Source organism: Thamnophis sirtalis, unplaced genomic scaffold (genome assembly GCF_051295495.1).
Source record: "Thamnophis sirtalis isolate CommonGarterSnake01/CBP01778 unplaced genomic scaffold, rThaSir2_p1.2 scaffold_1, whole genome shotgun sequence".
Classification (NCBI taxonomy): Eukaryota; Metazoa; Chordata; class Lepidosauria; order Squamata; family Natricidae; genus Thamnophis; species Thamnophis sirtalis.
The window spans coordinates 146,682,975-146,704,577 of NW_028261381.1; the positions used below are offsets into that span (position 1 = coordinate 146,682,975).

General features: G+C 42.6%; 1 protein-coding gene across 1 annotated transcript in view; it reads left to right on the forward strand.

Moving 5' to 3' along the window:
• The window catches only part of AHNAK2 (AHNAK nucleoprotein 2), a 95,230-nt gene that overhangs the window by 51,854 nt on the left and 21,773 nt on the right, over positions 1 to 21,603 (forward strand). Inside the window, exons 2-6 of the mRNA XM_087727049.1 lie at positions 13,217 to 13,284; positions 14,318 to 14,413; positions 16,174 to 16,236; positions 18,661 to 18,802; positions 19,420 to 19,601. Of these exons, the coding sequence (XP_087583175.1) occupies positions 13,217 to 13,284; positions 14,318 to 14,413; positions 16,174 to 16,236; positions 18,661 to 18,802; positions 19,420 to 19,601 (551 nt within the window). The remainder of the gene's footprint in view (positions 1 to 13,216; positions 13,285 to 14,317; positions 14,414 to 16,173; positions 16,237 to 18,660; positions 18,803 to 19,419; positions 19,602 to 21,603) is intronic.

Here is a 21,603-nt window from a genome sequence, read left to right on the forward strand (position 1 = left end):
ATGAGCTAGTTTACAGAATCCAATGAGAGTTCCATGGGATTGAAATTTGGCAAATGTGTGGTTGTTTCAGTACTGCCATGCTACGCCCAGAGGTTCAGTAGACCAGTGCCACCCCAGCCCTTCGGAGACTAGGTAGACTGGTCCCTTGATTGGCTGCAGGGGACAGTCAGCACAGTCAAGCCAGAAGGAGATTAGAAGTTGTTTTTTTGTTCTGAGAAATACCTAGAATAGCAGTAAACATTATCAACTGCTTTTTACATATTCTGTGTTATAAATAGATTAATTTTCTTTTTTCCTTTTCTAAAACAAAGATTAAAAAGAAAAAAGGAAAACCCATATACTCTTTTTCATTCTTTCTCTCCCTCTCTTTCCCATCTTTAAATACTTCTCACTCTCTGAGTTTAAGATTTCAGGAGATTTGGTGCCTAAGTAGGCGTTTCCTTTTTCATCTCCTTGTATTGTTTCCTTAATTTCCATTTTTCAGACCTCAGAGATACAAAGTTGGTCATAAGCATGCCTTTCAACTGATGGATTTGTGGCTGGTTCTATAGCAACAAACAAAAGCATGAGTCAGAAACTGGCAGGAAGCTATAAACACATTTTTCCCCCCTGACATTGCCCAGAGTTTGCTTAATTTCTAAGAGCCGCTATTGCTACACAACAGTCAGTTAAGTGGAATCTGTTCACATATTTGAATTATGGATCTGTTTCAAAAAATAGTGCTGACCCTGGTAATATAGTTGCACCCACAGAAGCTTAGACAATCATCCGTTTATTAGTCCTCAAAAATGTTGCAAAATGCTATGCTGCTTTTGCTAGTAGATGAAGCCCTTATTGGAACCAGGCAGTGCCCTGGACTCAATCTCTAAAACAGGTCTAAAGAATATGTGGTCTGCCAAGCAATCTGCTGGTTTTAAAAAAACAAACCAATAAAATTACCACCACTGTTGCCACCAGCCCAAAAGATGCACTGCTGAAGCAGCTCCAATGCCTCACCGCTATTAGTGACTCCAGCACTGCTAGACGCCAAATAGCTGTTTGGTGCACCTAGTGTTCCTTTTCAGCTCAGGATTTTCAATTCATCTACATTTTTCCCTCTATAAATTGTGCAGGTTTGTTCTACAAGGTGATTCAGAGCACATAGGAATGCAAACATAATGCTTGTCTGAGAACACCTCAAAGCAGCTCATGCTAATCCCAGGTAAAAGGCATGGCTGGGTTCCCATCCCTGTATTTTCCAGAATACTTTTGGACAATCAGGTCTAAGGCCCTAAATACACTCTTGGGGTGTAATCCAACCTTGGGAATAAGCTGTACCTGCTGCACCTTTCTACCCTCAGTTATTAAAAACTTGAGGTAAGAGTCTTGACCAGTGATGGCTAACCTTTTCCGGACCGAGTGCCCAAAGAGTGTGTGTGAGCGCCTGAACCCCCGAAATGCAATACGCATGTGTCCCCTGTGCATGCTTCCCGCTCCTGTGCATGTGTACCACCCCCACAATGCACGCCCCATCCTGCACATGCATGCTCTGCCCCACGCTGCCCCATGCATGCACATCCTGCCCACCCCCACATCCCCCCATGCACATGTGGGGGATCTGCACACGCTCCATCCTCCGCACACCAGAGACCTGAAGACCAACTAGCTACTGGGAGGTCCATGTGCATGTGCGGCAGAGCTGAACTGGAGTGATGGTTCACATGCCCACAGAGAGGCGCTGCATGCCACCCCTGGCACGCGTGACATAGTTTCGCCATCATGGGTTTAGATTCTGGCGAATTATTGTGTTAACGCAATTCAGAATTTTGCACACAAACCTGGTTGCAAATTTCTGGATTTGATAGAACAGGGAAATAGGACTAAGCATGTACTACATTTGGAAACAAAATGTAAAAAAGACTTCAGGCTCACAGGAAGCATTTTAATCAATCTTTCAGTATGCATGTCAGGGAATACAAGTGCCCTGGATTCAATCTCTACAAGGTCTCCGCTTGTCTAAAACAAGAAGACTATGTAGGTCACATTCTGGATGTAGCTGCTCCAGTTTTCTCCGCAGTAAAAATCTTATCACTGGAACTCTCTGTACAAGGAAGCTTATATAGTTATGTGTCATTTAGGAAATTTGTTTAGGTCCTTTCTTTAATTTGAATGAGTAATTTTATCTCTGGCATTTGGAATAAACTTTTGTCATACTGTGATATGAATTCTTGTTTGTTATTGATTTCTGATTCTTTGTCAAGAAGAGTATTTAGAATCTTCTTCCTATGTGTTCAGTTTAGGTATTTATTTGGATTTTTCATTATTTGCCAACTGGAGAATTTTACTATGATCTAGATGGGATTTATTGAGATGGACTTTTTAATAATAATTTAAAAAATCAACAGCACTTGCATGATGAAAAAGTTCTCCCTATTAATCAAAATGTCATGGTAGATCATGTTGAATAAAAAACAAAAAAACAAAGCTCTATCCCTATCTTTGAAGGTCAGGGGTGTCAAACTCACGTTGTCACAGCGTTCACATGACATATCACAACTTTTTTCTCCTTCACTAAACCTGGGGTGGGTGTGACCAGTGTGTGATGCATCCAGCCTGCGGTCCATGAGTTTGACACCCCTGGCTTAGCCAGTCTGTAACCCTATGTTGCAATTACAAAAATAACACCTGCTTACAACACCCACTCAATAGCTCTGTCTCAGTGTTTCCATCCTTTTGGTGCCATTCATTATAGGTTTATAGGTTTTATAGGTTTTATTGAAATTTGTAGGCCGCCCTTTTCCCTGAGGGGACTCAGGGCGGCTCACAGTAAACCAAGGGAGGGGGAATACGACATTAAGACGACAACATATAATAAAATCAACACCATACATTCAATATTCGGGCGGGGTAACGGTCCTTATCCCCAGGCCTGACGGGCGAGCCAGTTCTTCAAGGCTGTGCGGAAGGCTTGGACGGTGGAGAGGGTACGAATCTCAACGGGGAGCTCGTTCCAAAGGGTCGGGGCGACTGCTGAAAAGGCCCTCCTCCTTGTAGTTGCCAGCCGACACTGGCTGGCCGATGGAATGCGGAGGAGGCCCAGTCTATGCGATCTTATAGGTCGTAGGGAGGTAATCGGCAGAAGGCGGTCTCTCAAGTATCCAGATCCACTGCCATGTAGGGCTTTATGGGTGAGTAAAAGCACCTTGAAGCGCATCCGGAGATCGACAGGTAGCCAGCGCAGCTCGCGGAGGATAGGTGTTATGCGGGTGAACCGAGGTGCACCCGCGATCACTCGCGCGGCCGCATTCTGCACTAACTGAAGTCGCCGGATGCTCCTCAAGGGCAGCCCCATGTAGAGCACATTGCAGTATTCCAGCCTAGAGATCACAAGGGCCCGAGTGACTGTTGTGAGTGCCTCCCGGTTCAGGTAGGGTCGCAACTGGCGCACCAGGCGTACCTGGGCGAATGCCCCCCTGGTCACAGCCGCTAAATGGTGGTCGAATGACAGCTGTGGATCCAGGAGGACTCCCAGATTGCGAACCCTCTCTGAGGGGTGTAAAATTTGACCCCCCAGCCTGAGTGTTGGAATGTTGGCCAAATCTTTGGGAGGGAAACACAACAGCCACTCGGTCTTTTCTGGGTTGAGCACAAGCTTGTTAATCCTCATCCAGTCCATAACGGCCTCAAGACCCCGGCCCATCACGTCAACCGCTTCATTGATTTGGCACGGGGCGGACAGATACAATTGAGTATCGTCCGCATATTGATGGTATCTAATCCCGTGCCTGCGGATGATCTCTCCCAGCGGTTTCATGTAGATGTTGAATAGCAGGGGGGATAAGACCGAACCCTGCGGCACCCCATAGTTTAGGGGCCTTGGGGACGATCTCTGCCCTCCCACTAACACCGACTGCGACCTGTCCGAGAGGTAGGAGGAGAACCACCGTAGCACGGTGCCTCCCACTCCCACCTCCCGCAGTCGTCGCAGAAGGATACCATGGTCGATGGTATCGAAAGCCGCTGAGAGGTCAAGGAGGACCAGGATGGAGGGATGTCCTTCATCTCTGGCTCTCCAAAGATCATCCATCAATGCGACCAACGCGGTTTCTGTGCTGTAACCGGGTCTGAAGCCAGACTGGAAGGGGTCTAGGTAGTTTGCTTCCTCCAAGGACCGTTGGAGCTGAAAGGCCACCACCTTCTCAACAACCTTCCCCAAAAAGGGGAGGTTGGAGACCGGGCGATAGCTGTTAAGAACAGCTGGATCCAAGGATGGTTTCTTCAGGAGGGGTCTCACCACCGCCTCTTTCAATGAGGCGGGGAAGTTCCCCTCCCGAAGGGAGGCGGTTACAACCGCCTGGATCCAGCCTCGTGTCACCTCACTGCAGTTAGCAACCAGCCATGAGGGACACGGATCCAGAGCACAGGTGGAGGAACTTACAGCTCTTATGGCCTTGTCCACATCCCCGGGGATAACGTCCTGAAACTCAACCCAGAGCTGTTCTACTTGGTCCCCCTGTGTCTCGGCTGGAACTGCGGGTGTGGAGTCCAAGTCCGACCGAAACCGAGCAATTTTGTCCGCTAAGAATTGGGCATATTCTTCCGCTCTGCCCTGCAGGGGTTCCCCCGTCTCCCTTTTGTTTAATAGGGAGCGGGTTATCCTGAACAGGGCGGCTGGACGAGACTCAGCGGATGCAACCAGGGAGGCTATGTGAGATCTTTTAGCTGCCCTAAGAGCCCTAGTATATTCCCTGGTGCAGGTGGTTACCATTGCTCGGTTCGATTCGGACTTATCGGACCTCCAACGGTGCTCTAGGCATCTCCTCCGGCGCTTCATTTCCCGGAGCTCCTCGGTGAACCAAGGAGGCCTCCGGGATCCGCCGCCTCGGAGGAGCCGCAGTGGCGCAATCCGGTCGAGGGCCTCTGACGCTGCCGAGTGCCACGCAGCAGCCAGAGTCTCCACCGGACTGTGGGCGAAAGTGTCAGGAATGACCCCAAGCTCTGTCTGGAACCTTGCTGGTTCCATAAGACGCCTGGGGCGGAACCACCTGGTCGGTTCCTCCTCCCTACAGTGGGGGTTTGGCCTCCGGAAGTCGAGCCTCAGCAGGCAATGGTCTGACCACGACAGGGGTATGATGTCACTCCCCCTCAGACCAAGATCATAAATCCACTGCTCCGAGAGAAATACAAGGTCAAGCGTGTGTCCCGCTGTATGGGTTGGGCCTCGAATTACTTGGGTCAAGCCCATGGCTGTCATGGAAGCCATGAACTCCCTCGTCCCATCAGAGTTTTCACCGAGCGATGGCAAATTGAAGTCCCCCAGGACCATCAGCCTAGGGAACTCAATCGCCAGCTCGGCTACCGACTCGAGGAGCGAGGGGAGGGCTGCTGCAACGCTGTTGGGAGGTAGGTACGTTAGCAGCAAACCCACTTGACCCTTGAGGTCCAACTTTAGCAGCAAAGACTCACACCCGACAATCTCCGGAGCAGGGACCCTGCGAGGAACTAACGACTCCCGGATAACAGCGGCCACACCCCCACCCCTTCCCTGGGCTCTCGGCTGATGCAGCACCTGAAATCCCTCTGGGCACAGCTCTACAAGGGGGACTCCTCCCTCTGGGCCCAGCCAGGTTTCAGTAATACATGCCAGGTCTGCCCTCTCGTCTATAATTAAGTCCCGGACGAGAGGAGCTTTGTGAACAACAGACCTGGCATTTAGCGACAACAGCCTGAGACCAGGGTCCTGACTACTCCCGCCATCTGGTCTTGGAGTGGGACTCCCAGGGCCGGAAGGAGGGATCTCTGTAATGTAGCGAACCCTCCTTCCCCGGTAATGGCCTGCCCTGAAGTCCCCGCCGTATCTGCCCCTCCCTGTTACGACCGCAATACCCCGACCCTCTCCCGTGTCTCTGGTCCCCCCAACCACCCCTCCAGCCCCCGCAACTCCCGGCAGGTCCTCCGAATCACACATACTCATACACTCCCCCAAACAGTCCCCACGTAATCGTTAAAAACACAAAAATATACAGCAATATAATCATAAAAAGTGGGACATTCATTCATCTCATACATACCTCATACATAGCCCATACTAAGAGAGGAGAAAAGAAGATAGAAAAGAAAGAATAGAAATTAAAATGGTTGCGCAATTACTTAAAAGTTTTTAGGTGCGAGTTCGGTTCGTTGCTATCAACTGTCCATCTGTTGCCCAGACCAAAATGTCCTTCTGGGAATAAGACCAGTGGTGATGATGGTAATAGTCAGGGCTAAGACAGACAGGATCACAGGCCCTAGGTCTATAGGTGAGGAAAATCTGATAGGCGAAGTCCCAAGCGGCAGGGAACCAATGTTGATAAAATAGGCAGCGTTGATAAAGTGAGCAGTGTTGGTAACCAAGGCAGCGTTGGTAAAAGAGACAGTGCTGGGACGGGGGACTATATTGCTGGAAGAGATGGTAACAATGCCAGCAGCAGTATTGATAGAGGGGGACAGCATTGATGAGGGGAGTAATGTTGTTAAAACAATGGTGTCGCTGTAAAGCCGAGTTAGATATGGAGGGGAGGGGCATCCGGAGAAGGCTCCAGCCACGGCGTATCCAGTCAGCCGCCCGCTTTGCCTCAGCCGGACAAAGCCCCCGTTCGTATTTCCCAACTCCAACCACTGATGATAAGTCCTCAGCCCAGCCAAAGTCACCATAAAAACCCCCAGTTCTCTGAGCTGTCCGCCACTCTGTCCACCGAGATGTTCTCCAGGCTTCCAAGCTTGTGGAGATGAAGATAAGGGGGGGGGGCGAAAAACCCCTCCGTTGTTGAGGCCGCCACGCCACGTCCTTACTTGTTTCCGCTCCCAATGCCACCCTGGAGCTGCTACGCTTATCGCCTGAGGTGCTCAGCCACCGCTGGGACCGCCGAAACCACCATAAAGCACTCTTCGTCGCCCCCTCCTCCACCATGGCCATGCGGCCGCCGCGCCCGCCGCGGCCGCCGCGCCCGCCAGCAAGGACGCCCAGCCGCGTTGGAGAACTTAAAATCCCGGCTCGGCCGAAGGCGTCAGTTTTCTTCAGCTCGCGGCTCGTACAGGTCCTCCGAGTTTCTAGCATCCCGGAGGACCCTGGTGAGGGCGATGAGAGGCTGATTCCACGGGCTCCTAGAGCTTTTTTCGCCAGATCTTCTGCGATGAAGGAGCCCTGGCCGCCATTCCGTTTCTCGCACATGCGCTCATTGCTAGTCCTCTGCCGTCGTTCTTCCCAAGTGCAACTCATTTACTTGGTGGAGTTACAAATGAATGTCTAATGATGGCTGTACCTGGTAGGAAGCCCTGAGTCAGTGCTGCCAGGTGATCACATTCTTTCCACCTCCACCCAACATAGGCAAGCAACGTATCTGATCCTTAGGGCTAGGACATTGGCAGCAAGCAATGAACATTTCAAGTCCCACCAACTTTGGCATTTGGCTCCTCTCTGCAAATTTAAGTGCTTCTGGTGGCCACCAACAGTTGCTGTTCCTGAGCTTGCTTGTTCCTAAATATAGGAATTGTGCATTTTGGTGTGGGAGAGGAATGCATCAATTTTCATTTTTCTTGCTTATTTGGTGGATGTGGAGTAAGAAAACAAGAAAAATGAAGCAACAAAGGGATGGTTCCCTTAGTGCTGAATTAATTGGGATTGACTGATCCACCACCAGTTTACTGTCATATTGACATAGTTTCCTTGTATTTATTTACAAATTTGGTGTCATTAGTCCCTAACAGTTCCAAGCCATTTTCTTTAGAAACTTAGCACAGAAGCTTTATCAAAGCAAAATATAGTGAGAAATGTTAGATATACAGTAATTAAGTTCTTTACCATTTCTGAACCCAAAATACAACAAGCTGAATACATAAGCATGTTTCTTTCTAAAGAAAGAAAATGTAAAAAAAAATGTTTCACCTGTTCCTGCTATAAGCCCCCCTCCCTCTCAACAACAGTAGTTGTTTACAGTAGTTTTGGCCTGTCCCAAACATGTGCTGCAAAAATCTGGAGACCTACTGAATTGCTGTTGTTGCTTTTGCAACTCAGTTATAGTTGCACTTCTAACCGTAGCTGTATGGCAATAGTCCACCTAGCAGTGATCAAAGCTCCTGGATTAAGTTTTTTTTAAAAAAAAAATCAAAGCAAGTACTTCTGTGAACATCTCATACCAATCTACATTCATTGGCAAGTGGCCTGTTTTAATTCTGGCAGGTGAGAAATTGTCTGGGTAGAGCCAAGTCAGAGATTTATTAGTTTTCATAGCTTTGTTTTCTAACTGGCATTATTACTAAATTCTTGTCTAAGTTACAGCAAGCCCTTTGCTTAAAGGAGCCCCTGGCAAAGTGCCATCTGGTTTCTTTCCCCCTCCCCTTTCTCCCATCTTCACAGATGTGCGATTACTTGGAAGCAACCCCGCTAGTATGTAAGTAGAGCAGCCACTACATGAAATTAATGCTGATGGCCAGGGAATGGGTAAAACCATGTGCTTTATCCCAGAGCCTGCTAATAGTACATGTTCAGGTGCAACAAGGGATATTGTTCCACAACTGTTCCATAGCTACACTGAGCAGCTGCTGTGCATAAAATAAAGGGAGGTATCCTGTTGTCCACCTTAATCACCAAAATATATTGAAGAATCTGAAGAAAGCAGCAGACAAATAGAAAGCCAAAACAGTGCTTTAAATTCCTTACAATGCCTTGTGGTCCCAGAACACTGTAGGAAAAATTAACTAGTAACTGCAAGCTGAACCACCTACCACAAAAAGTCCAACAGAAGTGCCAAAATACTGTCAATTATTAACTCTCTCCAGAACAAGCTTGCACAGCTTCTGAGTTACCTTGTATGTATGGCAGCCAACCAGATGTTCTTGAGTATTTGCCCCTACACATTTTTGTAATTTTAAACAGGAACTGGATTGGGCTCCACAACTCTGATTGCATCAACCATTACTGATAGACCGATTTCCCCCCCCCCCTCAGATCACAGAATGAGCAAACTTGCTGTAGAAAGTTTCCATGTTTAATTAAACTTGTCTGAGGCATTTGGTTTTTACAAGGCTATGCTTTGACAATAGACATATGTGCACTGTCACCATTGCTCTGCCTTTAAGAGCAACTTTTAGGTGCAGACAATTCATAGTCTAAGACTTTTCTGACATGGAGCTTCAGTCTTTCATGGCAAAAAAAGGACCTATGATAAGGTCTGCTTTTTTTGCCAAACTTTTTGCAAGTCCTATCCTCTTTCCTCAGTGCATCCTAATGGGTGGCTTGGAACACTTCTGCCTGCTTAATGCTCTGTTTTTGGTTGATTAATTAGTTATTAATATTTAAGCTTCTCATTTCCCTCCTGGCTTTGCAACCTAGACAGAAGCTGCTGTGTAGAATTTGGAAAGGAATTCATAAGCCAGTTGTCCAACCATTTTAGGTTTTAGATTGCATTTATTTGTACGTACATCAGCCAGCTTGATATGGATATTAAACTTAATATGGGGATTAATATTTTATGTAAAAGAAGTGCTAGAAAATACAATGTAGGGAATCACTATTTCTGTTGGTACTTGAGTTTATTTTCAGAAATTGAGAATGTGAAATAGGCCAGGACAATAGTTTGGAGCAAAGCAGTCACTCTATTTTTCTCATTGATAAACTGTGTCAAATGATCTTAGATCAGTGTTTTTCAAACTTGGCAACATGCTGGCTGGGAAATTCTGGTAGTAGAAATTCACATATTGTAAAATTGCCAATTTTGAAAAGCACTGATCTTAGATGAACGATTAAGAAGAATGAGTTCATTCTGAATAGCATAACACTACTCTTCAACACTTCTGCAAAATTTAACCAATTTAATTTTTAATTTTATTGCATGTTATGCCAAGTCCATTCTTTTACTGGTTCACTCAGAGACATCTTATGAAATTGGTATTCTTTTGAATTGGTACTGGTAATAAATATTAAAGTATATAAGCCCCAGTTCAAAATGTATCCACAAAGTGTAAGTGTGATCCTAAATCAAAATGGAATTATAATTATATTAATTGTGTGGGTGCTCATGTAATATACCAATAAAAAAGTATATTTGTATCTCAGGTCTGAACTGTGGTCTCTGAGCTTAGTTGTTTTCTTGCAGACATTTCATTACCTGACAGGGTAACATTATCAGTGATATTATAGGAGTGTTGATGATGTTACCTAGTTGGATAATGAAACGTCTCACATAGCATAATTACATGGTCACACACAGAGATGTACCGTATATTTTCTTTATTACATAATAATTTAACTAAACATTACAATTAAAAAGACAATACAAAGTAGAAAATAAAAGGATAAAAAGCAAAAATAGAAAGTGCAGAAAATAGAGAAATGAAAATAAAAATAAAAACTGGTTCACACTGGCTTCTGAAACTAGGCAACTCCACTAACACATTTCACCTCCCTTCTGATGCTTCCTACAACAGTTTTGAGTACTTAAAAGAGATATCTGCACATGCACTATATTAGCTGATTAAGGGGGTACAAAGAGGTGACATAGTGTAAAATGTATTATTAACTTGAAAACAAGAATTGTGTACATATTAGCCTAGTAATGTGCTAATAATTCCTTTGATTTAATATTTTCCTGGTTTTGTTTGTTTTAAATCACAATCAGCTGTATTTTCACCAAAGCCATTATCCTAGCCTACAACTACACATTGATCTAAAACATTGATCTAGAATTAAATAACCATACTGATTACTAAAACTTGGGTGAACAACTCCATTCTCTTGATGACTACAATATAATGCAAGAGTACTAGTTGATCATACTATAATCAGGCCAATTTCAATCTATACTTCATAATCTTAAAGAACTATAAAGAGAGAGGTCATTATGATTTGATTAAGTTAACATTAGCTTCAACAAGTTTTTAGAGTGAACTTTTAGGGGTTGGGGTCTTTGCTGTAGGCTGTAGAGAGATAAAAATCTGGGTCAGGACCAGTATAGTTGTAGATACGAGTGCCAGACAAATACTAAAATGGATTTCTACAACCTACAACAAACAAGACCTGCAAATCTGTAAGATACTAAGTATGATCCTGGCTGGTGAAATCCCCCTCAAAATGAGTAATCAAGCATTTAGACATTTACTAACAGCTGGTTTTCGAAGGTACAAGCTTTTGAAAATCAGAAATAAAACAAATCCAAGTTTGAGTATTTTACTACTTAAATTAAGATTTGGACAAAAATCTCTAGGCTATTTTTCGTTCTGCAAAGATTAGTAGTGTTTTCATTCTTTCATAAATCTTTCACAACTGGTGTTTTGTTCCAGCTTCTTTTTCACAAGTATGACGAAATTAGTCACTGCAACTGTTCCCAGTGGCCACTGGACTGCTTACAAAACAAAGGAATAATTTTGCAAGAAAAGTGTAGGAGTAAAGACAGATCAGAACATTTTTAGATCATAAGACTATAAAGCATAGTTTCAAAGAGAGAAAGTGGAGCTTTTTTTAAAGCTGAAACAAAGCTGATTGGTTCATTTTTATGGGGCACAGCACACATAAGCAACTCAAGGGCTGTGTACATAGCCACCAGCATCCCTTTTGAAACCACTACAGTAGCCCTCAGTAGATCAGGGCAATAATAAGTAAAGCTTCTTTTAGAAAGGTGTGGCTTAAGGTGTGGTTTTGGAAAAAAAACAGACATGTTTATCTTTTGTCTGAGGTAAATCAGTGTTATTTCCTCCTTTGATTTTGAAGGAGTTTTAAGAAGGAAAATGGTATCCTAAGTTTTAGGCATTCAATTTTATCTCATTTTTGTAATTGTTTGTTCATCTCAGAGATTTTAAAAATAAATCTCCACAATCTAGAGAAAACATGCAGAGCATGGCTTCTAGAATTCTTTCCAACTGCCTCATCATATTGAAATGAGTAGCTGAAACTAGTTGCTGAAGTTCTCACTCAGGCCCGCTGTTGAAGCGGGAAAATACTTTGTTCTGATTGGTTGACCGGCTGACAGCTTCCTATAAAAGGAGTGCTGGCAGCCAGGCTGTTGCTGTTGTTCGTATGAACTAAATAAAAAGACCTTTGCTGAAATCACTCTGGCTTCGCTTCCATTCTCACCCCGAATATAACACTCCCCACCAGCAATCAGGACCCAGATGAGAATAGTTTAACTCCAAGATTAACATCAGACCAACAATCAAGGAACTGACAAACAAGCCAACAGCAAGCAGCCCAAAGAATCTCTAAGGCCACGCTCACCAACACTGACAGGGCAAACTATTAGAATATAAACTGAGAGCAAAGCCCACTCCTTACTAGCACTGATGATGTTACCTAGTTTGTGTAACAAAATGTCCGCAAGAAACAGAGCTCAGAGAGCATCAAGGACCCCTCATTTCAACCCTGAGCCACAAAAACTCTCCTTTATTGGCAGGCCTAGACTTCCTAGTCTCCTGATTTCTAGCCTGGCATCTTAACCACTAAACCAGTGTTTGTCAACCTTGGCAACTTGAAGATGTCTGGACTTCAACTCCCAGAATTCCCCAGCCAGCAGGGAATTGCACTAAACCAAGCTGACTGTCTATTAATAGAGAAAGATGGAACTTTGGTGACTTGCATGTTCCTCATTGCTTCCTATGTATAGTGGAACTAGAATAAATTGTGCCAAATACAAACATATATACAAAAATATAATATTTACTTATTATATTTATATCCTGTCACAGAGTCTCAGGTCGCAGAATGAATTGAGTTTGTTTGAAGATATAGTTTTAATTATACTATACTAGACTTAACTATGATTGTTTCTTATACAAAACAGGAAACATCAGGAAGATTTTTAAAAAAAATAAACTTGGCCTGTTATTAAATTTTTGGAAATAATCCTTATAGTTGTCCTATTGAAAATGCAAGTCACCATTTATTGCCCAAATTTTGCATAAGGAATTCAGTGATATTTATAGTCTAATCAAGCCAAACCAAGAGAGATCTGTAAGATGAGTTTTCTCTATTTTGCTACTTCATAATACTTATTTATGTCCCATGAGCTATTGATTGAAGACATCTTTTAAATGAAAAATCATTAATGCACATCCATTAAATATCCATTGGAGGGCAGAACTAGATGTCCTAACAGCTACTACTAGATCAGCAATAATACTTAAAATGTAATTTTACATCAAGCTATGCATTTTTTTAATTGCTATGATGGATGGAACAATTTTGATGCTTTTTTAAAAATAATTCCAGCATCAGGTAGACAGCTGAGACCCGAAGATTCAGAGGCAGATGGTGAGGCCGATGCAGAAGATGATTCTGTAAGTAATCCAGATTGTTCTATTAGTTTTTATTGGGAATTGCAAAGCTTCATTTCCTTTGCAATAGAACCTCACAGCAAGAAATCAAGCTTCATCTAATCAAATAACAAACCAAATTAAACCATTCTTCTTCCTGAATTTAATCAAAATCTGCTCTTGAAAGCCTCTGCTCAACCTGGCCCAAACAAAGTTATTTGTTTGAAACAAATGTTTAATACTGTTAAGTATTAAATATACAGTTAAGCATATTCAATTATAACGTTATAATAGTTTTAATGGGTTATGATTTTCATTTGATTTTGACACAATGTTAATTGAAACTATTCAGAAATCATTATCAAGTTTTTGATTAAGTTGAACCTGAACAACTTTAGTCACAAGTTAAACTAAACTAGAGCGTTCTAAAACAAGAAAGTCCATTGCACATGTTAGTAGAGCTTCTAAAGGAGATACAGGATACATTTAATGATCGCTTGTTCAGAAAGTGACTGAACTTACAATGGTGCTGGACAGGTAGTACTTATGCCCAGTTCTCATACTTACGTTGGTTGCCGTATCCCTGCAGGCATGCAATCACGATCAGCTCCTAGCTCACAATTACAATGCCACAACATCCTAACATCATATGATCACTATTTGCAACCATTTGGCTAACATCTTATAGTCAAGTTAATGGGAAAGCTGACAGGAGGTCATAAATGAAAGCCATGTGATGTTCTTGCTTAATGACCCATGGTGATTCACTTAATGACAATGGGAAGTACCAGAATTTCAGCCATTAATTGACATTATGGTTTATAGCCACATCATTTAACAATAGAAATTCTAGTCCCAGGACTACTTTTATTATATCCATTTGGCTAATTAAATAAGAATTCGGCATTATTCAGTATCCTGCTGGATAAAATTAAAGAAAGATATTTAATCCACCCTTTTTTTCTCACAATAATAATTTTTTTTAAGCCCATGTAAATAATAGGAAAGCAAATTCAGGAAATAAGAGTACGCTAATGGTATTTCTCTGTTTCTATAGATCAGTGAAGTGACAACTGAAAGTATAAGACCTAGGCCACAAGGATCTTCTCCAGTGTATGAATATTGCATAGAAGATGAATATTTTAACAAAAAGGTAAGACTCAAAATGAAAGAGTTCATAGCATACGTTTCAGTTACGGCAACAAGCTGTAAACCTTTGACAGAGTTTTTATGCCTTCTTTAGCTCCTTAAAATTAAAGACAAAATTAATACTGGTTGGCTTAAGGAGCACCCATTTTTCATTCCCTGTATACTCTGCAAGAGTATCCTGGGAAAATGTTATGCCATCACTTATTATCACTTGCATATGATGTAATGATTCAGAAATGAAAAAGAAAGCTGCAAGATTGCTTAACGTAATGAAAAAAAATAGCTTCTTTTCCTTTTAAAGTAAATTTAGAGAGTTGTCTCTTTTTAAAAGAAAGTAATTCTTATCCAAAGTACACCAGTTTTTGTGGTCCAGCCACAGGGAAAGATAGAAGGTGCTGAAACTCCCAGCTTTCGAAGTGAAAAGGCAGATGACTGTACTTATAAATTCCCAGCATGAAGAGCAGGAAATAAGTAAGCATTGTGTGTGCATTTGCACACAGTTGTTGATGGTAAAAGCATTCTCTGGGCGATTTACAATGTCAGCATTATTTGCATATTGTTCCCAACAATCTGAATCCTCATTTTACCAACTTTGGAAGGATGGAAGGCTGAGTCAACTTTGAGTCCCATCAAGATCGCACTCCAGGCTGTTGGCAGAATTAGCTTGCAATACTGCATTGTAACCACTGCACCAACTGGGCCCCTACACATTTGCATGCAGAGTTGCCAGCAGAGAGTGATGGGCAAGACAGCATAGGATGTACATTTACATGTAGCACTGCTGGCCCAGAGAGTGGTAAATGTGCATTGTATTACACATTCTGCTGAAGTCAACTGGGAAAGCCATAAGCATGATAGTCTATGAAGTTGGAGGAGCACAGAGAACGGTATTCTCTCTATAACAAAAGTTGAGGCAAGGGTGTTGTAAAGTCCTCGATCTACAACCGGTGCCAAATCCTCGACTTATGACCTGTCAGCCCGATAACAAAAAGACAGGTCTCATTGGCTGAGACGCGCCTGGCTGAAGCGGGACTTTTACTGCACACCCATTGGTTGTTCAGTTTGACTACTTTATTATAAATATTTGTCAAGCAGAGCATGGTGCTGAAGTTGTTCTATAGTTGTTCTGTTGCTGTTAACTCAATAAAGAATTGTTTTGAGGTTACCTCAGCATGTCTCCTCCATTAGTCGACCAGAATGTAATAGTGTACTCTTGTCGTCAGTATAAATCAGGAGTGATGCCACAATAGGGGGCTATGACAGATTTGTTTAAGGCTAGCTTCATGTAAACTGCAGAACTTTTGCCCCACATGTTGATTACAAGGCAGTTAACTGAGGGGAAAAGGCAATGAACTACATCAGGTACTAGAAATATCTAAAGCCTGTTTATATGTTACCTGCTTTTGTGTGGTGGAGGGTCTTCGGCCAAACTGCCTCAGCCTGCTAAGGTGGGGTACCCATATTGGCAAATGATGATCCTGGAAAAGCTATCCTTGTATCTGAGGAAGTGCAGGGTATACTTCATAGTCCCCTCCACCATTCTCCTTGGAGGCCAGTTCTGCCATTTGTGGCATGATATCATTCTCACCATCCCCTCTTGTTAGACTGATTTCTTCCCAGTGCTCTGTTGCCATTTTGTCCAAACACTATCAGTGGAACTATGCTACCATCTGAGATATATGGATTTCTGAGGTATCTTCGTTTGGTCCATACCCCCTTCGATGTCATACAACTAAGCATTAAAGATTGCATGTTTATTTCCAGCTTCAGCAAGATATAGAGAACAGACAAAGAAGAGACTCCACCTTCAAAATGAGTGATTCACAGGTGAGATTAAGTATTTTGTATTTTGTATTTATTGGACATTTATAGGCTGCCCTTTTCCCTGAGGGGACTCAGGGCGGCTTACAATCAAAAAGGAAAGGGAGTGTAGGACAATACAAAAGAAATGTGAACAAAAATAAATTAAACAGTAAAACTCAACATTCACTCAGCATTCGGGAGGGGCGAAAGTAGACTTATCCCCAGGCCTGACGGGCTAGCCAGTTCTTGAGGGCTGTGCGGAAGGCCTGGACGGTGGTGAGGGTACGAATCTCCACGGGGAGATTGTTCCATAGTGTCGGAGCCGCAACAGAGAAGGCTCTCCTCCGAGTAGTCGCCAGTCGGCACTGACTGGCGGATGGAATACGGAGGAGGCCAACTCTATGCGATCTGATGGGACGCAGGGAGGTAATTGGCAGAAGGCGGTCTCTCAAATAGCCAGATCCACTACCATGGAGCGCTTTATAGGTGGTGAGTAGAACCTTGAAGTGCACCCGGAGATCGACAGGTAGCCAGTGCAGCTCACGGAGGATCGGTGTTATGTGGGCGAACCGTGGTGCGCCCACGATCACTCGCGCGGCCGCATTCTGGACTAGCTGAAGTCTCCGGATGCTCTTCAAGGGCAGCCCCATGTAGAGCACATTACAGTATTCCAGCCTGGAGATCACAAGGGCTCGAGTGACTGTTGTGAGGGCCTCCCGATTCAGGTAGGGCCGCAACTGGCGCACCAGGCGAACCTGGGCAAATGCCCCCCTGGTCACAGCTGAGAGATGGTGGTCAAAAGTCAGCTGTGGGTCCAGGAGGACTCCCAAGTTGCGGGCCCTTTCTGAGGGGTGTAAGTTTTGTCCCCCCAGCCTGAGTGATGGTATGTTGGTCAAATTTTTGGGTACCTGTTAAGCTTCAGGTGTGACTTTCAATGTAGGAAAGCACTGTGTTAGAGTTCTTCAAAATCCTGGGTCTTATTAGATGACAATTGATTTTTTTTAATTTGCATTAGATAGGTATAGATGTTAAACAATGTGAACTTTTCACTCAGTCACTTTTTGTAATTGAAACTGAACTTCTGAAACGGAAATATCACTACACTATTACATAATCACACTAATATTCTGTCACTCTAATATAATTTTAAAATAAGCAAGTTGCATGCATTCTGCACCCACTATCACATTCTGCATTTTATTAATGTCTCTGCACACACAGCCCTGAACACATTCACAGCAAATGATTGGCCCAGGCAGCACTGATAGCACTGCTGCAGCTAGAATTGGTCCTTTACATCGAATAAGTGATTGGAGCTATCCAAACTGGCAAACCCCATCTGGAAGAAGCCATTAATGTTGTATTTTTAAGTAAACAATTATATTACCCTAGTATTTTTCAAAATTAAGTACTAGAAATTAAGGACTGTGAGAAAGATCTATAAGTACTAGTTGAACAAGCAGAATTAAGCAACTGCTAAAATACTCAATGCAGTCTTGTACTGCTTTAGTGCTTTAGCAGAAGTATTGCATCTAATTACAGGAAGCAATATTTCTTTGATCAGGCCATATGTCTCCCCTCCCCTTAAAAAGAATATGGAGAAACTGGAATAGGTTGAGAGAAAATATATCAGACTGGGAAACAATGGAAAGCTTGGAAAGCAAGCTGTATGAGAAATTAATAAAGAAATCAAGGAGTCAGGTTTAATTAGCTGAGGAGCGGGGGGGGGGGCAGAAAACTAAGGAGTAATGCAGGTACCTAAAAGCTTATTACATGGAAGAGAAGGCAAATCAATACAGTTATTTTCAACAAATATATTTTATAGTTTTATGAGTTGCTGGTAACTGTAAATTGTATTGTCATAAGACCCAGAGGAATGAAGATCAGTGTTCTGCCGGTGTGTGTGTGGGGGGGGGAGGTTCGGGAACATGTGGCTTTTGAAAAATTATCATACATATGTATGATATTAAGTGTAGACATTTTAGATGGAAGATTTTATCTGGCTAGATATTTTATCATTGCAGACTGTTTAATTCTCATTTAAAATTACTTGTCTTCTATTCTAAAAATACCAGAGAGATGTTTATATCTTCTAAAAATCTTTATCTGCCTGTCACGGATCATTAAGAAATATTAATATGTTCCTGTCAAATCCTACATTCTGGTCTTATGATGTAGGCTTATGCACATTATACATCCAGCAAGCTGGTAATAAATCTAATTGCTAAAAAAACCCTTGTTATCTGTTTTATAATTTTACTTGTCTTTTGGTGCTAGGAAATGTTTGTGGCTCTTTGGTAAATTTAATATGTGCTATTTCTGGCAATGTAGTATGGTCAAGGTTAGGATTATGTTAGTGACAGTGTGAATGACATCATGATATAAATGAATTGAAGAATAAACTAATTTAGAGATGAGATTTCATAGCATACCTTTTGGAATGACTAGGAATCTATGGAAGTGACATTACAAACCGATGTGGAATCTGGCGCAAGTGGATTCAGTGTAGCTGGTGGGGGAGCCGATGGCATATTTGTGAAGCAAGTGCTCAAGGAGTCCCCAGCATCCAACCTATTTAGTCTAAGAGAAGGTACAGTATTGCTCTTGTATGATATTTACATTTTCTCTTAAAACGATTAACTAAGACAATTGTGATATCTTTAAAGCATACATTAAAAAAAGTAATAACCATACAGTACTTTTTTAAAAGTATGCATACCTATTGAACGATGAACACGCTGCAGGGCAGGGACAAAGTAGTACAAGTATCTTGACTTACGACTGGATCAAAGTTATAATTGACCCACAAAAATCCATATGACTTGGATTTGAAGATCCCCAACCCAACCCCCCATCATATGATTGCATCTTGAGCACTCAGCAACTGGCCTGTGTTTATGGCCATTTGCAACATCTTGCAGTCTCATGACTGCAGTTTACTGTGTTTATTTGCCAACTGCAGTGTTCACTTTATGACTGCCATATTCACTTACAGAAAAGACTGTAAAATTGGGCATGGTCACTTCATAACCTGCTTAATGGCCAGTGTAATTTACAACCATAATTCTGGGCTCAGTTATGTTTGTAAGTTGGGAACAGCCTGTATATACTTCTAAAAAGTGAGTGAAAAGTAGTATGCTTTGCAAATTCAGACAAGGAACTGGGGGATTTATCTGATAGTCTGAATGCCTTGTTTCTGTTTTCCAGGTGATCAGCTTTTGAGTGCCACAATCTTTTTTGATAATATCAAATATGAAGATGCACTTAAAATACTACAGTATTCTGAACCATACAAAGTACAGTTCAATCTTAAAAGAAAATTTGTTGGGAAAGATGAGTTGGAAGCAATACATTCCGTAACACAGTCCAAAAAGGAAAAATTAAGTCAGGTAATATATTGTTCTTGAATTATACAATGGATTAAGCTGTACATAATAGAAAACTACCCGTTAGTGAAGTAATTTTAGAACTTTTTAAAAAAAGTTTCCCCACCCTACCCACAGGGAAATAAAATTTTGAAGCAAAATCTTGAGGAGAGGTGGCTTGCTTAGGTTCTGGTTCTTCCCTAGAATAAATACAATGAAAATACAGGGTCTTCCAAAGTCAGGCTGCATGGATAATTTCTTATATACATTATTTGAATTGTTTGAATTGATTGCGGTTTTCTTCTAAGCATTGCATCCCTGAGATTTAGATGAGAAAAAGTATCACATTTTTGAACTGCCCATCTCCCTCAGAAAGAAATTATTGACTGTGTACAATGAAATATTAACAGTTAAAAACAGTATATAAAAGTTAGAAAATTTGGAAAGAGACAATGTGATAAAAAATTAATTTTTAAAATTAATTAAAAGGTGAAAACAATCATACCCCATATACCAGTGGTCCCCAACCTTTTTATCGCCGCGGACCAGTCAGCCTTTGATAATTTTACCGTGGCCCGCTGAGCGCGCGCAGGGGTGGGGGGGCGTTGTTCGCGACGACACATTGATTGTTCAGTATGGCTAGCGTAGATAGCGTAGCACAAACTGCGCCTACGCAAGGCTACGCTACTAGCGCTGTCTACGCTAGCCCTACGTAGCTGCGCAGGCGCTCTTAGGTTTTTTTCAGGAATCGGCCAGCGCTGAAGCGCTGAAAAGGAATGAGAAGGGCGGCGCTGGACACAGGGGGGCGGTGGGCCGCTGGTGACGTCAGAGTGCCACCAGCGGTCCAGTAACACCCCTTGTGCCAGTTAGCCCTAATTTGCATACAGAAAGAAACTATGGCCCCCGGCCGCTGCAGTGATCATGGCCCCCGGCCGCTGCAGCGATCATGGCCCCCGGCCGCTGCAGCGATCATGGCCCCCGGCCGCTGTGCGGCCCGGTGCCAGGTACTCCATGGCCCGGCACCGGTCCGCAGACCGGGGGTTGGGGATCACTGCCATATACCACTGATACTGATACCTCTGCACCAATTGCAAGTTGGCTTCCAGATGCAATTCAAGTTTATGGTTGTCACCTTTAATGTAACCTTCATAGTTCAGGGCTGCCCACCTAGGATCATTTAGTGGAGATATAGTGGATAATATATATATATTAGATTTTTTACAACCCCTGGTAAGCCCCAATTATGGGAGGAAGCTAACTGCTTCCATCATCTGTCCTTCGGCTCGTCACAAGAGTCCATCACGACAGAAACCCAATATTTTTACTGTTGCCTTTGTTATATTTGTGTTTTTTAATTTGTGCTGATAAATAAATAAAGGGAGACTAGTATAGATCTATTTCAAGCTATTTAGCTCTCATCAGCTAGCCATACCCTTACTGGGATTCGAACCCAGGGTATGGCTAACTGATGAGAGCTAAATAGCTTGAAATAGATCTAGTCTCCCTTTATTTATTTATCAGTGCGCGCGCGCGCACACACACACACACACACACACACACACACACACACATATATATATATATATATATATATATATATACACGCACACACACATACATACATACATACATACATACAGACTATACTAGTCTCCCTTTATTTATTTATCAGCACAAATTTAAAAAAAACACAAATATAACAAAGGCAACAGTAAAAATATTGGGTTTCTGTCATGATGGACTCTTGTGACGAGCCGATTGACAGAGAATGGAAGCAGTTAGCTTCCTCCCATAATTGGGGCATACCAGGGGTTGTGACTTTATATATTTATATATATATATATATATATATATATATATATATATATATATATATATATGTGTGTGTGTGTGTGTGTGTGTGTGTGTGTGTGTGTGTGTGTGTGTGTGTGTGTGTGTGTGTGTGTGTGTGTGTGTGTGTGTGTGTGTGTGTGTGTGTGTGTGTGTGTGTGTATATATATATATATATATATATATATATATATAT